We start from the raw sequence: 15,014 nt of genomic DNA on the forward strand, positions 1-15,014 counted from the left end.
CAGTAATTGTGTGGATGCTTTAAGCATCCACACTATTGAGTTCCTGTTTCTCTTTATTCTTTATTATTGTGTGGATGCTTTAAGCATCCACACTATAGAGTTCCTGTTTCTCTTTATTCTTTATTATTATTATTATTATTATTATTCTTAGGACTTCCGTACACTTTTCGCCGTTAAACTACTTCCACAATTTTCAGCCGATTTTCACCGTTCAAATTTTAAACTATTCAGCTATTTTTGCTCTTTCCGGCTATGACTTTTGCTATTTTTAACTATTATACTTTTTAAAATATTCCACTTTTTTCCTTTAATTTGTCCCATTGAAATGAATGGGAAACTTCAGCAATTCTGCTAAATTTTGCTTGTTTTTGAAACTTAACTACTTCCTCATACTTTCACCTAGAACAACCATTCAAATTTTAAAATGTTCACAAATTATTGGGCTATTCAGGTATGATTCAGCTTTTTCAAATCTTTTACTGTTTTACTTTTATGCCTCTTAAAGTTTTGAGTTGCAAAATTGTGATTTTTCACAAAATACATGCGTTGTTATGGTTGCTATGCTCTTGGCTTCCAGTGTGCCACTGAAGCTTTTGCAGTCTTCTCTTCATGTCCGAACAACTGTTTGCTACTTGCTCAATATTCACTCAACTTCCACAAATTATACATCAAAACGTAGGTATTTTTTCTGGCTTTCAGAAAATGTCACTATCATTGTTGTGGTATTCATAGAACTTTCGCAAATCTCCTCAGACTAACACAAGGTCAGAAAACTCTCCATATAAAGTCAATGGAGAGTTTGTTCAAAATCACCGCTGCATTTCTGTAATGAGAGGCATATTCGAATCGTCATATCTCCTTAACGAAGCAAAGTTAAGACATGAGGCTTGTCCCGGCATATCTTCAGACACTCCTGACGCTCACAATTCAAGAATTTCTTTCTCAACTATTACCGTTCTGAAATGAGTTGGACTTGTTTGAGGGTAGGAAATTCGTCCTTCGCTCAGATTTCTTCAGATTTCAAAGTCTGGAAATGAACCACTTTTTTCTCTCGTCATAACTTTTTGTTGGATTTCCACAGAGACCTGAAAATTTCCATGATTGTTCACCAAAGCCTGCTGTCTCTTACGGTGAAAGAATGATATCGATACTCCAAATAGATTTCAAGTTACAAAGCGTTGTTTGAGGGCAAGTCAAGGCAGTTTTTGCTTCGCTCTACTCAGTTATGGTGCATTAGAAGTCAAATATCTTTAATAATTCATATTTTAATGATAAATTGTAAACACTGGAAGATTCCCCCATGTCTTCTGAACAAAACGGTGTAAGAATGACCGTTCTAGCCCCTACGGTTAGGAAATTATGGTCATTTGTTTGAGGGGAGTCGTCACTATGAGAAATAGACTGCAATAATCCTGTGCCTCTCTCTGCTGCGTGTGTAAAAAGATGCACCTTTTTTGGCGGGAAAACGTAAACAGCCACTCTGATTGGTGGATTTAAATTCGGCAGCTCTCTCCCTCTGTGTCTGTGTGTGTGTGTGTGTGTGTGTGTGTGTGTGTGTGTGTGTGTGTGTGTGTGTGTGTGTGTGTGTGTTTAGTGGGAGAGAGAGGACCCTGCCCTTATTTGGCAGCATGTCATTGTAGGATTTAAATTGAATATAGTTAGACTGATTGACTGGATTAGAGCCTGTGTTTGTGTGTCCCTCTCTGCATTTCTGTTTCAATATGCCTCCATATTTGTAATTTTGTAAGTTATTGCTATTCTGCTAAATCATAGTATTTCTGGTACTTTTCGGTACTTGTGCTAAATACAGTATTTCTGCTAAATTATAGTATTTCTGCTTTATTATACTATTTGTGCTAAAACATAGTATTTCTACTAAATGTAGTATTTCTGCTTTTTATACTATTTGTGCTAAATTATAATATTTCTGCTTTTTATACTATTTGTGCTAAATTATAATATTTCTGCTTTTTATACTATTTGTGCTAAATTATATTTCTGCTTTTTATACTATTTGTGCTAAAACATAGTATTTCTACTAAATGTAGTATTTATGCTTAATCATACTATTTCTGCTTTTTATAGGATTTGTGCCTAATATAGTATTTCTGCTTTTTATAGGATTTGTGCTTAATATAGTATTTCTGCTAAATTATAGTATTTCTGCTTTTTATAGTATTTGTGCTAAAACATAGTATTTCTACTAAATGTAGTATTTATGCTTAATCATAGTATTTCTATATATTTCTGCCAGGTCCCCAGGCAGCCAATCCTCTGTGAGGACTTAGACATTCAAATTTTCAAATCAGGGACTGCACGGTTTCCCAGCCAATCATATATGTGTCCTGAGGCATTCAAATTTGCATATCGGGGCCTTCATGGCTTCTAAGCCAGCCAATCATATCTGAGGGCTGAGGAATTCAAATCCACAAATCAGGGCCTGCACGGCTTCCCAGGCAGCCAATCATATATGTGGCCTCAGGCATTCAAATTTGCATATTGGGGGAATTCGTGGCTTCTAAGTCAACAAGTCATCCATGTCGTATATCTCTAAAAATTCACATTTTAATGATAAATTGTTAACACTGGAAGATTCCCCCATCTCTTCTGAACAAAACGGTGTAAGAATGACCGCTCTAGCCCCTACGGTTTGGAAATTATGGTCATTTGTTTGAGGGGAGTCCTCACTATGAGAAATAGGCTGCAATAATCCTGTGCCTCTCTCTGCTGCGTGTGTAAAAAGATGCACCTTTTTTGGCGGGAAAACGTAAACAGCCACTCTGATTGGTGGATTTAAATTCGGCAGCTCTCTCCCTCTGTGTCTGTCTGTGTGTGTATGTATGTGTGTGTGTGTGTGTGTGTGTGTGTGTGTTTAGTGGGAGAGAGAGAACCCTACCCTTATTTGGCAGCATGTCATTGTAGGATTTAAATTGAATATAGTTAGACTGATTGACTGGATTAGAGCCTGTGTTTGTGTGTCCCTCTCTGCATTTCTGTTTCAATATGCCTCCATATTTGTAATTTTGTAAGTTATTGCTATTCTGCTAAATCATAGTATTTCTGGTACTTTTCGGTACTTGTGCTAAATACAGTATTTCTGCTTTATTATACTATTTGTGCTAAAACATAGTATTTCTACTAAATGTAGTATTTCTGCTTTTTATACTATTTGTGCTAAATTATAATATTTCTGCTTTTTATACTATTTGTGCTAAATTATAATATTTCTGCTTTTTATACTATTTGTGCTAAAACATAGTATTTCTACTAAATGTAGTATTTATGCTTAATCATACTATTTCTGCTTTTTATAGGATTTGTGCTTAATATAGTATTTCTGCTAAATTATAGTATTTCTGCTAAATTATAGTATTTCTGCTTTTTATAGTATTTGTGCTAAAACATAGTATTTCTACTAAATGTAGTATTTATGCTTAATCATAGTATTTCTATATATTTCTGCCAGGTCCCCAGGCAGCCAATCCTCTGTGAGGACTTAGACATTCAAATTTTCAAATCAGGGCCTGCACGGTTTCCCAGCCAATCATATATGTGTCCTCAGGCATTCAAATTTGCATATTGGGGGAATTCGTGGCTTCTAAGTCAACAAGTCATCCATGTCGTATATCTCTAAAAATTCACATTTTAATGATAAATTGTTAACACTGGAAGATTCCCCCATCTCTTCTGAACAAAACGGTGTAAGAATGACCGCTCTAGCCCCTACGGTTTGGAAATTATGGTCATTTGTTTGAGGGGAGTCCTCACTATGAGAAATAGGCTGCAATAATCCTGTGTCTCTCTGTGCTGCGTGTGTAAAAAGAGGCACATGTTTTGGCGGGAAAAAGTACACAGGCTCTCTGATTGGTGGATTCAAATTCAGCAGCTCCCAGGCTGACCTAGAAACTTACTTCTCTCTCCCTGTGCATTTTTTTGCTGATTTTTTCATTTAACAAGTATATTTGAGGGACCCTCAGCATGTTCAGCATTTTTTCAGCTGTCCATTTTGCTTTTCCAATTTTTCTGTTTAACTTATTACTATTGTGCTAAATAATACTATTTCTGCTATTTTATAAGATTTGTGCCTAATATAGTATTTCTGCTAAATTACAATATTTCTGCTTTTTATACTATTTGTGCTAAAACATAGTATTTCTACTAAATGTAGTATTTATGCTTAATCATACTATTTCTGCTTTTTATGGGATTTGTGCCTAATATAGTATTTCTGCTTTTTATAGGATTTTTGCTCAAACATAGTATTTCTACTAAATGTAGTGTTTATGCTTAATCATCCTATTTCTGCTTTTTATAGGATTTGTGCTTAATATAGTATTTCTGCTAAATTATAGTATTTCTGCTTTTTATAGTATTTGTGCTAAAACATAGTATTTCTACTAAATGTAGTATTTATGCTTAATCATAGTATTTCTATATATTTCTGCCAGGTCCCCAGGCAGCCAATCCTCTGTGAGGACTGAGAAATTCAAATTTTCAAATCAGGGCCTGCACGGCTTCCCAGCCAATCATATATGTGTCCTGAGGCATTTAAATTTGCATATTAGGGCCTTCATGGCTTCTAAGCCAGCCAATCATATCTGAGGGCTGAGGAATTCAAATCCACAAATCAGGGCCTGCACAGCTTCCCAGCCAGCCAATCATGTATGTGGGCTCCAGGTATTCAAATTTGCATATTGGGGAATTCGTGGCTTCTAAGTAAACAAGTCATCCATGTCATATATCTCTAAAAATTCATATTTTAATGATAAATTGTCAACACTTGAAGATTCCCCCATCTCTTCTGAACAAAACGGTGTAAGAATGACCGCTCTAGCCCCTATGGTTAGGAAATTATGGTCATTTGTTTGAGGGGAATCCTCACTATGTGAAATAAACTGAAAGAAGCAGGCCTATGTCTCTGTGCTGCGTGTGTAAAAAGATGCACCTGTTTTGGCGGGAAAACGTAAACAGCCTCTCTGATTGGTGGATTCAAATTCAGCAGCTCCCAGGCTGACCTAGAAACTTAGTCCTCTCTCCCTGTGTGTGTGTGTGTGTGTTTGTGTGTGTGTGTGTGTGTGTGTGTGTGTGTGTGTGTGTGTGTTTAGTGGGAGAGAGAGGACCCTGCCCTTATTTGACAGCATGTCATTGTAGGATTTAAATTGAACATAGTTAGACTGGTTGACTGGATTAGAGCCTGTGTTTGTGTGTCCCTCTGTGCATTTGTGTTTCAATAAGTTATTACTATTCTGCTAAATCATAGTATTTCTGGTACTTTTCGGTACTTGTGCTAAATACAGTATTTCTGCTAAATCATACCATTTCTGCTTTTTATAGGATATGTGCTTAATATAGTATTTCTGCTAAATTATAGTATTTCTGCCAAATTATAATATTTGTGCTAAAACATAGTCTCAATTTAAAATTACAATATTCATAGTTCATCACAGTGTCTCTGGTAAATCACAATATTTCTGCTCTGTTGTACTATTTTTCTAAATCATAGTGTTTCTGTAATGTTTAAGTATTTTTGGCTAAATATATTCTTTCTGTTATCTTATACTATTTCTCCTAAATTCTTGTATTTTTGAGAAGTTATCATGTTTCTGGTAAGTTACAATATTTCTGCTAAATTCTGCTATGCTATTGTATTTCTGTCAAGTATTATGTTTCCTCTAAGATATTGCAGTTCTGCTAAGTTATTCCATTTTAGCAAACTTCTTTTGCTTCTGCAAAGTTTTTACAATTTCTGCAACTTTTCAGCTTTTTCAGCTACTTTTTGCATACAGCTTCAGCTTTAAGCATCCACACTGCATTTTCGCAGGAAATGCAAATTTTTCTAGTTATTATTATTCTTCAAGTTGCTTCCGTACACTTTTCGCCGTAGAACTACTTCCACAATTTTCAGCCGATTTTCACCGTTCAAATTTTAAACTATTCTGCTATTTTTGCTCTTTCCGGCGATGACTTTTGCTATTTTTTGCTATTATACTTTTTAAAATATTAAGCTTTTTTCCTTTAATTTGTCCCATTGAAATGAATGGGAAACTTCAGCAATTCTGCTAAAATTTGCTTGTTTTTGAAACTTAACTACTTCCTCATACTTTCACCTAGAACAACCATTCAAATTTTAAAATGTTCACAAATTATTGGGCTATTCAGGTATGATTCAGCTTTTTCAAATCTTTTACTGTTTTACTTTTATGCCTCTTAAAGTTTTGAGTTGCAAAATTGTGATTTTTCACAAAATACATGTGTTGTTATGGTTGCTATGCTCTTGGCTTCCAGTGTGCCACTGAAGGTTTTGCAATTTTCACTTCATGTCCGAACAACTTCCTGCTACTTGCTCAATTTTCACTCAACTTCCACAAATTATACATCAAAACGTAGGTATTTTTGCTGGCTTTCAGAAAATGTCACCATCATTGTTGTGGGATTTATATAATTTTGGCAAATCTCCTCAGACTAACACAAGGTCAGAAAACTCTCCATATAAAGTCAATGGAGAGTTTGTTCAAAATCACCGCTGCATTTCTGTAATGAGAGGCATATTCGAATCGTCATATCTCCTTAACGAAGCAAAGTTAAGACATGAGGCTTGTCCCGGTATATCTTCAGACACTCGTGACGCTCACAATTCAAGAATTATTTTCTCACCTATTACCGTTCTGAAATGAGTTGGACTTGTTTGAGGGTAGGAAATTTGTCCTTCGCTCAGATTTCTTCAGATTTCAAACTGTGGAAATGAACCACTTTTTTCTCTCGTCATAACTTTTTGTTGGATTTCCACAGAGACCTGAAAATTTCCATGATTGTTCACCAAACCCTGCTGTCTCTTACGGTGAAAGAATGATATCGATACTCCAAATAGATTTAGAGTTAGAAAGCGTTGTTTGAGGGCAAGTCAAGGCAGTTTTTGCTTCGCTCTACTCAGTTATGGTGCATTAGAAGTCAAATATCTTTAATAATTTATATTTTAATGATAAATTGTAAACACTGGAAGATTCCCCCATCTCTTCTGAACAAAACGGTGTAAGAATGACCGCTCTAGCCCCTACGGTTAGGAAATTATTTTCATTTGTTTGAGGGGAGTCCTCACTATGAGAAATAGGCTGCAATAATCCTGTGCCTCTCTGTGCTGCGTGTGTAAAAAGAGGCACATGTTTTGGCGGGAAAAAGTACACAGGCTCTCTGATTGGTGGATTCAAATTCAGCAGCTCCCAGGCTGACCTAGAAACTTACTTCTCTCTCCCTGTGCATTTTTTTGCTGATTTTTTCATATAACAAGTATATTTGAGGGACCCTCAGCATGTTCAGCATTTTTTCAGCTGTCCATTTTGCTTTTCCAATTTTTCTGTTTAACTTATTACTATTGTGCTAAATAATACTATTTCTGCTATTTTATAAGATTTGTGCCTAATATAGTATTTCTGATAAATTACAATATTTCTGCTTTTTATACTATTTGTGCTAAAACATAGTATTTCTACTAAATGTAGTATTTATGCTTAATCATACTATTTCTGCTTTTTATGGGATTTGTGCCTAATATAGTATTTCTGCTTTTTATAGGATTTTTGCTCAAACATAGTATTTCTACTAAATGTAGTGTTTATGCTTAATCATCCTATTTCTGCTTTTTATAGGATTTGTGCTTAATATAGTATTTCTGCTAAATTATAGTATTTCTGCTTTTTATAGTATTTGTGCTAAAACATAGTATTTCTACTAAATGTAGTATTTATGCTTAATCATAGTATTTCTATATATTTCTGCCAGGTCCCCAGGCAGCCAATCCTCTGTGAGGACTGAGAAATTCAAATTTTCAAATCAGGGCCTGCACGGCTTCCCAGCCAATCATATATGTGTCCTGAGGCATTCAAATTTGCATATTGGGGCCTTCATGGCTTCTAAGCCAGCCAATCATATCTGAGGGCTGAGGAATTCAAATCCACAAATCAGGGCCTGCACAGCTTCCCAGCCAGCCAATCATGTATGTGGGCTCCAGGTATTCAAATTTGCATATTGGGGAATTCGTGGCTTCTAAGTCAACAAGTCATCCATGTCATATATCTCTAAAAATTCATATTTTAATGATAAATTGTCAACACTTGAAGATTCCCCCATCTCTTCTGAACAAAACGGTGTAAGAATGACCGCTCTAGCCCCTATGGTTAGGAAATTATGGTCATTTGTTTGAGGGGAATCCTCACTATGTGAAATAAACTGAAAGAAGCAGGTCTATGTCTCTGTGCTGCGTGTGTAAAAAGATGCACCTGTTTTGGCGGGAAAACGTAAACAGCCTCTCTGATTGGTGGATTCAAATTCAGCAGCTCCCAGGCTGACCTAGAAACTTAGTCCTCTCTCCCTGTGTGTGTGTGTGTGTGTGTGTGTGTGTGTGTGTGTGTTTAGTGGGAGAGAGAGGACCCTGCCCTTATTTGACAGCATGTCATTGTAGGATTTAAATTGAACATAGTTAGACTGGTTGACTGGATTAGAGCCTGTGTTTGTGTGTCCCTCTGTGCATTTGTGTTTCAATAAGTTATTACTATTCTGCTAAATCATAGTATTTCTGGTACTTTTCGGTACTTGTGCTAAATACAGTATTTCTGCTAAATCATACTATTTCTGCTTTTCATAGGATTTGTGCTTAATATAGTATTTCTGCTAAATTATAGTTTTTCTTCTTTTTATAATATTTGTGCTAAAACATAGTATTTCTACTAAATGTAGTATTTATGCTTAATAATAGTATTTCTATATATTTCTGCCAGGTCCCCAGGCAGCCAATCCTCTGTGAGGACTGAGACATTCAAATTTTCAAATCAGGGCCTGCACAGTTTCCCAGCCAATCAAATAAGTGTCCTGAGGCATTCAAATTTGCATATTGGGGCCTTCGTGGCTTCTAAGCCAGCCAATCATATCTGAGGGCTGAGGAATTCAAATCCACAAATCAGGGCCTGCACGGCTTCCCAGCCAGCCAATCACATATGTGGTCTCAGGCATTCAAATTTGCATATTGGGGAATTCGTGGCTTCTAAGTCAACAAGTCATCCATGTCATATATCTCTAAAAATTCATATTTTAATATTAAATTGTCAACACTTGAAGATTCCCCCATCTCTTCTGAACAAAACGGTGTAAGAATGACCGTTCTAGCCCCTACGGTTAGGAAATTACGGTCATTTGTTTGAGGGGAGTCGTCACTATGAGAAATAGACTGCAAAAATCCTGTGTCTCTCTGTGCTGCTGCGTGTGTAAACAGATGCACCTGTTTTGGTGGGGAAAAGTGCACAGCCTCTCTGATTGGTGGATTCAAATTCACCAGCTCCCAGGCTGACCTAGAAACTTACTTCTCTCTCCCTGTGTGTGTGTGTGTGTGTGTGTGTGTGTGTGTGTGTGTGTGTGTGTGTGTGTGTGTGTGTGTGTGTGTGTGTGTGTGTGTGTGTGACAGAGAGAGAGAGAGAGAGAAAGGCTTTTAATGGGATGATCTCATTCTAAGATTTAAATTCAATATATTTAGACTGGTTGACTGAATTGGATCTTGTGTGTGGGTCTCTCTGTGCATGTGTGTTTCCTCATGTGTACATATTTGTGATTGTGTGGCTGTAATAAATTTTTTTGCAGATTTTTGTCATTTAACAAGTATATTTGAGGGACCCTCAGCATGTTCAGCATTTTTTCAGCTGTCCATTTTGCTTTTCCAATTTTTCTGTTTAACTTATTACTATTGTGCTAAATCATACTATTTCTGCTATTTTATAAGATTTGTGCTTAATATACTATTTCTGCTTTTATAGGATTTGTGCTTAATATAGTATTTCTGCTAAATGTAGTATTTATGCTTAATCATACTATTTCTGCTTTTCATAGTATTTGTGCTTAATATAGTATTTCTGCTAAATTTAGTATTTCTGATTAATTATAGTTTTTCTACTAAATCATAGTACAGTATTTCTGCTTTTTATGGGATTTGTGCTAAAACAAAGTATTTCTACTAAATGTAGTATTTGTGCTTAATCATACCATTTCTGCTTTTTATAGGATTTGTGCTTAATATAGTATTTCTGCTAAATTATAGTATTTCTGCCAAATTATAATATTTGTGCTAAAACATAGTCTCAATTTAAAATTACAATATTCATAGTTCATCACAGTGTCTCTGGTAAATCACAATATTTCTGCTCTGTTGTACTATTTTTCTAAATCATAGTGTTTCTGTAATGTTTAAGTATTTTTGGCTAAATATATTCTTTCTGTTATCTTATACTATTTCTCCTAAATTCTTGTATTTTTGAGAAGTTATCATGTTTCTGGTAAGTTACAATATTTCTGCTAAATTCTGCTATGCTATTGTATTTCTGCCAAGTATTATGTTTCCTCTAAGATATTGCAGTTCTGCTAAGTTATTCCATTTTAGCAAACTTCTTTTGCTTCTGCAAAGTTTTTACAATTTCTGCAACTTTTCAGCTTTTTCAGCTACTTTTTGCATACAGCTTCAGCTTTAAGCATCCACACTGCATTTTCCCAGGAAATGCAAATTTTTCTAGTTTTAATATATATACTTCTCTTCTGCCCCACCTCTGAAGAATTTGGTTGCAGCCAATGTCCACCCCTCACTGAGCCTGGCTGTGCCAGAAGTATCTTTCTATTAGATGTGAGTTCTTTCTTCCCACTGTCTCTAAGTGCTAGCTCATATAATCTTCTCATTATTGGAGTTCTCTCTCTAATAATGTAGAGACATTTATATTTTTGATACAAAAAGGCTAAGGTTACATACGCGGCATTAACCAGTTATATTTAATGTCTAAGTTACTTGTGGTCTCTCAACTCAAGCAGCCTGTTTGCTGGGAAACAGTCCTGTATAAATGGTAAAAAGTTCATGCTGACAGTGCCATGCAGGCACCAGTTGTAGTCGTGGTTCAGTTAGAGAATACTTTTGGAACCTCATAACTTTGAAGCTCATACTTTTACTGAAATTAAACACTGACTGAATGTAGTGCTTGCGATATAACCTGATTCATTTATTGCCATCAGATGGTGCCAGAGATCATATACAGAGTGCAGAGCTGCAGCTCTGGTCCCAAATCAAGCACTCGCACTCTGCAGTTTTTCTTTGTATCACTTTGGTAAAGCAAGAGCATTTGAAGCTATTAATAAAACTCCAAAACACACCAAATGATTTTTACATAGACCCACAGTCTGTGTTTTACTATAATTGCTGCTGCTGCTGCTCTTGTTGTTGTTGTTGTTGTTGTGAAGTAAAAGTCTGGCTCTTTTTCTGAAGGTATCAATATTGAAGACAGAGTTTACATGATGTGGCACAGAATTGCCTCAGCAGGTGTCACTTTTGGATGTCATGTTAACATATTCCTGAAGTAGCTTGAAATGCTCACCATCACTTTGTAAGTGAGGTGTATTCTGTGCTCACTGCAAACATAGCGGCTGTCAAGTGGAGCAGTTTCAAATCTGCATGTTTTTCAAAGCCCTCTTTTTATTCCCGGCGCAATATGTTCAAGGACCTGAGAGATACAAAAAATGTGTGACGCCCACTCTGTTTTTCTTTCTCAGGCTCCAGAGCACAAATGGGAACCAGCAAACTCCCATCTCCACAGCAACAGTCTCCATGGTGCATAGTGTCCCTGAGCTGATGGTGAGCTCTGAGGTGAGTCATATGATGAAGCTACGTGGAGGACTGGACTGGCAGGCCAGATAAACCTTACGCGTGTGTTTGTTTTTGTTTTGTTTTTGTTTTTTTTATTGCAAAAGTCGAGTAGTCCTAATTCCGGTAAATATGACTTGCATTTTTATGATTGATTAATCAGTTAAATGTAGGTGACCACGCATTTGCAAGTTCTTGACTGGTCTTACCAAGAGCGCTATTCCGCTAGTACTTACTCGGCTTGACTCAACGCAACTCTGTTTCAGTCGTTTTCCATCACAATTGAGTAAGATCTAATGCAGGTGCAGTCGTTATAGCAACGGCAGAAAGTCCTGTGATGTCATTTGAATGCGACACAAACACAACAACAATGATGCCAAGGTATATCTGCTGCTATGTGGTGTGTGTGTGTGTGTGTGTGGGGGGGGGGTCACAGTGTTGTGTTCTTCTGTAGCCATTTCCCTTGTTGCTGGGTGTCACTCGCTTGCATACAGTCTGTTGATGTCACATTTTCAATTTGCCTCAGATCACTTGGAATACTGGTACCATTAGGTAGTACTACCACCTAATGAAAAACCATAAAAAGAGCCAAGCTGAACCGAGTAGGTACTACTGAAAAAGGCCTGTAATAGCTGCTTTGACATTGAGTCAATTCATTTCGACCTAAATCAGAGTAAATGTGCAGTAAACATGAAATAAAGTAATGTGATAAAGTTTTTACAGACTTCTGTGCTGTCCTGTGAAACTCTTAAGTGCACCCTGCGATTCAGTAGGCTATCAAACCAGTCCTAACAGTAATAACTTGAAGTAATTGCTAATAATATAGAACACAGTTGTTATGGAAGAACTGACGCTTTACAATGTTGCTTCAGTTCATTGAGGTTTGCAGGAAAGGTTCAACTCCTGCAGCATCTTGATTCTTTTCTTTTTCAGCTATTCTTTTGTAGATTTGCTGCTTGGGATCTTTGTCCTGCTATTTAACAACGTTTCTGCCAAGCTTTAGCTTTTTAATAGATGACCTTATATTTGACTCTACAGTACTTTGGCATAGAGAGTAGTTAATAGTCGACTTGGGGACTACAAGGAGCCCGGGACTGTGGTTGCAAAACAAGCTCAAACCTTCACACCTCCACCACTGTGCTCGACAGCTGGGATGAGGTGTTGATTTGGTTTTCACCAGACGTGGCTTTGTGCAATTTGGCCTTTGTTCACACATTTCCAGTGGCTTGTTCATATGCAACTTTGCAAATGTGTTATTTGTAGAGAGACAAAGTTTTCTTCTGGCAGAAAAATGCTACACTTCTCCAGTCTTCTTATACTGTAACAAACTTTAGTATGCTATCTGAGGCTTGTAGAGTAATTTGTTTGTTTACATTCTCTCTCTGAGGATGTGCAGTCTGACTTTGGGCTGAATTTGGTGGAACATCCACTCCTGGGAAGATTTACCTTTAATATTTTGTCTTGGGAATAATCCTTGTGGCTTCAGAACCAGGAACCTCAGATTGTTTGGAAATGGTCTTCTCACAGCAACAATTGCTTCTCTAAAATAAGCCTGACATCTTTCCTTCTTTGATGTTGTTAACGCTCATGTTGTTCATTCTCACACTTAACAATGGGATCTGTGTCCATCTTTTATATACAGGCCATAGCTTTAAAAGCAGAGAGAATTTTATTTTAAATGAGAGCATAAACAAATGACCTGGACGCAGCTACTGTTCGTTAAGTTTCTATCAAGCACTTAACTAACAATTTCACACAAACTTAAACAAAAAATTCTTAACCATAAACCTTGAAAATATCTCTCTCTAATATCTCTTGCACCTGTGCTGTACAAAAACACAACCTAGAGTGTGCAAACGTTTTTCTAATTTTCCACTCATTACCTTCAATCGCTCCCAACAGCAAGCAGAACAGCTGGGCAGAGAGGACCAGCAGAGACTGCACCGCAACAAAAAGCTGGTCCTAATGGTAGATCTGGACCAGACGCTGATTCACACCACTGAACAGCACTGCCAACGGATGTCCAACAAGGTATTGGTCTCCCCTCATACAACTATCACTGTCAGCAGGGTTTTTATTCTACCACGTCTTTTGATTTCTAGCAAAGTGCTATTTTGAAACACTCGTACAATGTAGCTTTTGTTGAACAGCCTCCGCTGTAGCAACAAGACACTGCTATAGGATATTGATAAATGCTAAAATGATCTCTAAAAGTAGCGCAAATAAAAGAATCATAAATCAGTCTGTAATGTAGCTACACACACAAACACACACTAAGCTGCTGAGCCTGCCCATGTATTTCACAAGTCCTTGTTTTCCCATTAAAAACAAGATCAAGGGGTTTTCAGTTTGTCGGCAATGATAATGTCTTTAATAGTGCATCCTGATACCCAACCCTGCAGCTTCTTTCTGACGTTTTCTTAATCTCTTGTTGTGTCCTTCAGGGCATTTTCCACTTCCAGCTTGGCCGAGGAGAGCCTATGCTTCACACACGACTTCGCCCACACTGCAAGGAGTTCTTGGAGAAAATCGCCAAGCTCTATGAGCTGCATGTCTTCACATTTGGGAGCCGCCTTTATGCACACACCATTGCTGGTAAGGAGCGTATTGTTTTACATGTTGCAGCACCTTTCCACTTTAAAGTTCGGATATGTATTAAATCACCTTACACTTTCACTTTTTGCATTTTGACACTTTGGGAAACTTTTCACCTTGTACTACCCGTTTGTGTCCATAAGAGGGGAGTGTCTGCTCATACTTTGTGTTCTTGCTGATGTTTTGTTGGATCACTTATCTATCTGCAAGCTGCAGTTGTACTTAAACTTTAAAACGCTTACTAAACCCATGTAATGTCTCAGATGTTAGCAGGTTTCTTGCCAAGTTTGCAGATATTTACTTTGCACAGCGCTTGGCTGCTCAAAGTAATCCTGATGTTGCTTTCTTTCTAAATGAAAATATTTTACAGCTTTCTGATTCAGTAACATTATATTGATATGTTAGTGTGTCTAAGCAGCTTGTTTTTAGTATTCTGGGTGCAAACTTTCATCAGGCAATAAATGGTAGGGGCAGTCTCACTCTAGTACTGTTCTGCCTCCATATGATGAATGTTTAATGCATTTTGAATTGGATTTTACTGCTGACCCTGATGCAGTGATTCAACATGTTTGAGATCAGCACTCCTGCCATTGACAGCTTTTGCTGTGGTTTCGCAGCCTGTACAGTGGCTGTCCTGTTTAGTCACTGTACATTACTGTCCACGTTTCTTGATAGACATTTTATTTCAGTAAAAATCCCTGGGAAACTTGGATTGATTGCATTCAGGAAGACCAAAGAGAAGGTCAAGAAAAGCTTGTCA

General features: G+C 37.0%; 1 protein-coding gene across 3 annotated transcripts in view; it reads left to right on the top strand.

Moving 5' to 3' along the window:
• The window catches only part of ctdp1 (CTD (carboxy-terminal domain, RNA polymerase II, polypeptide A) phosphatase, subunit 1), a 106,243-nt gene that overhangs the window by 4,280 nt on the left and 86,949 nt on the right, over window positions 1-15,014 (top strand). For all 3 annotated transcript variants that reach the window (XM_026155961.1, XM_026155959.1, XM_026155960.1), the window contains exons 3-5: window positions 11,569-11,662; window positions 13,562-13,690; window positions 14,104-14,254. In XM_026155961.1, the coding sequence (XP_026011746.1) occupies window positions 11,569-11,662; window positions 13,562-13,690; window positions 14,104-14,254 (374 nt within the window). The remainder of the gene's footprint in view (window positions 1-11,568; window positions 11,663-13,561; window positions 13,691-14,103; window positions 14,255-15,014) is intronic.

Source organism: Astatotilapia calliptera, chromosome 22 (assembly GCF_900246225.1).
Source record: "Astatotilapia calliptera chromosome 22, fAstCal1.2, whole genome shotgun sequence".
NCBI classification, from domain to species: domain Eukaryota; kingdom Metazoa; phylum Chordata; class Actinopteri; order Cichliformes; family Cichlidae; genus Astatotilapia; species Astatotilapia calliptera.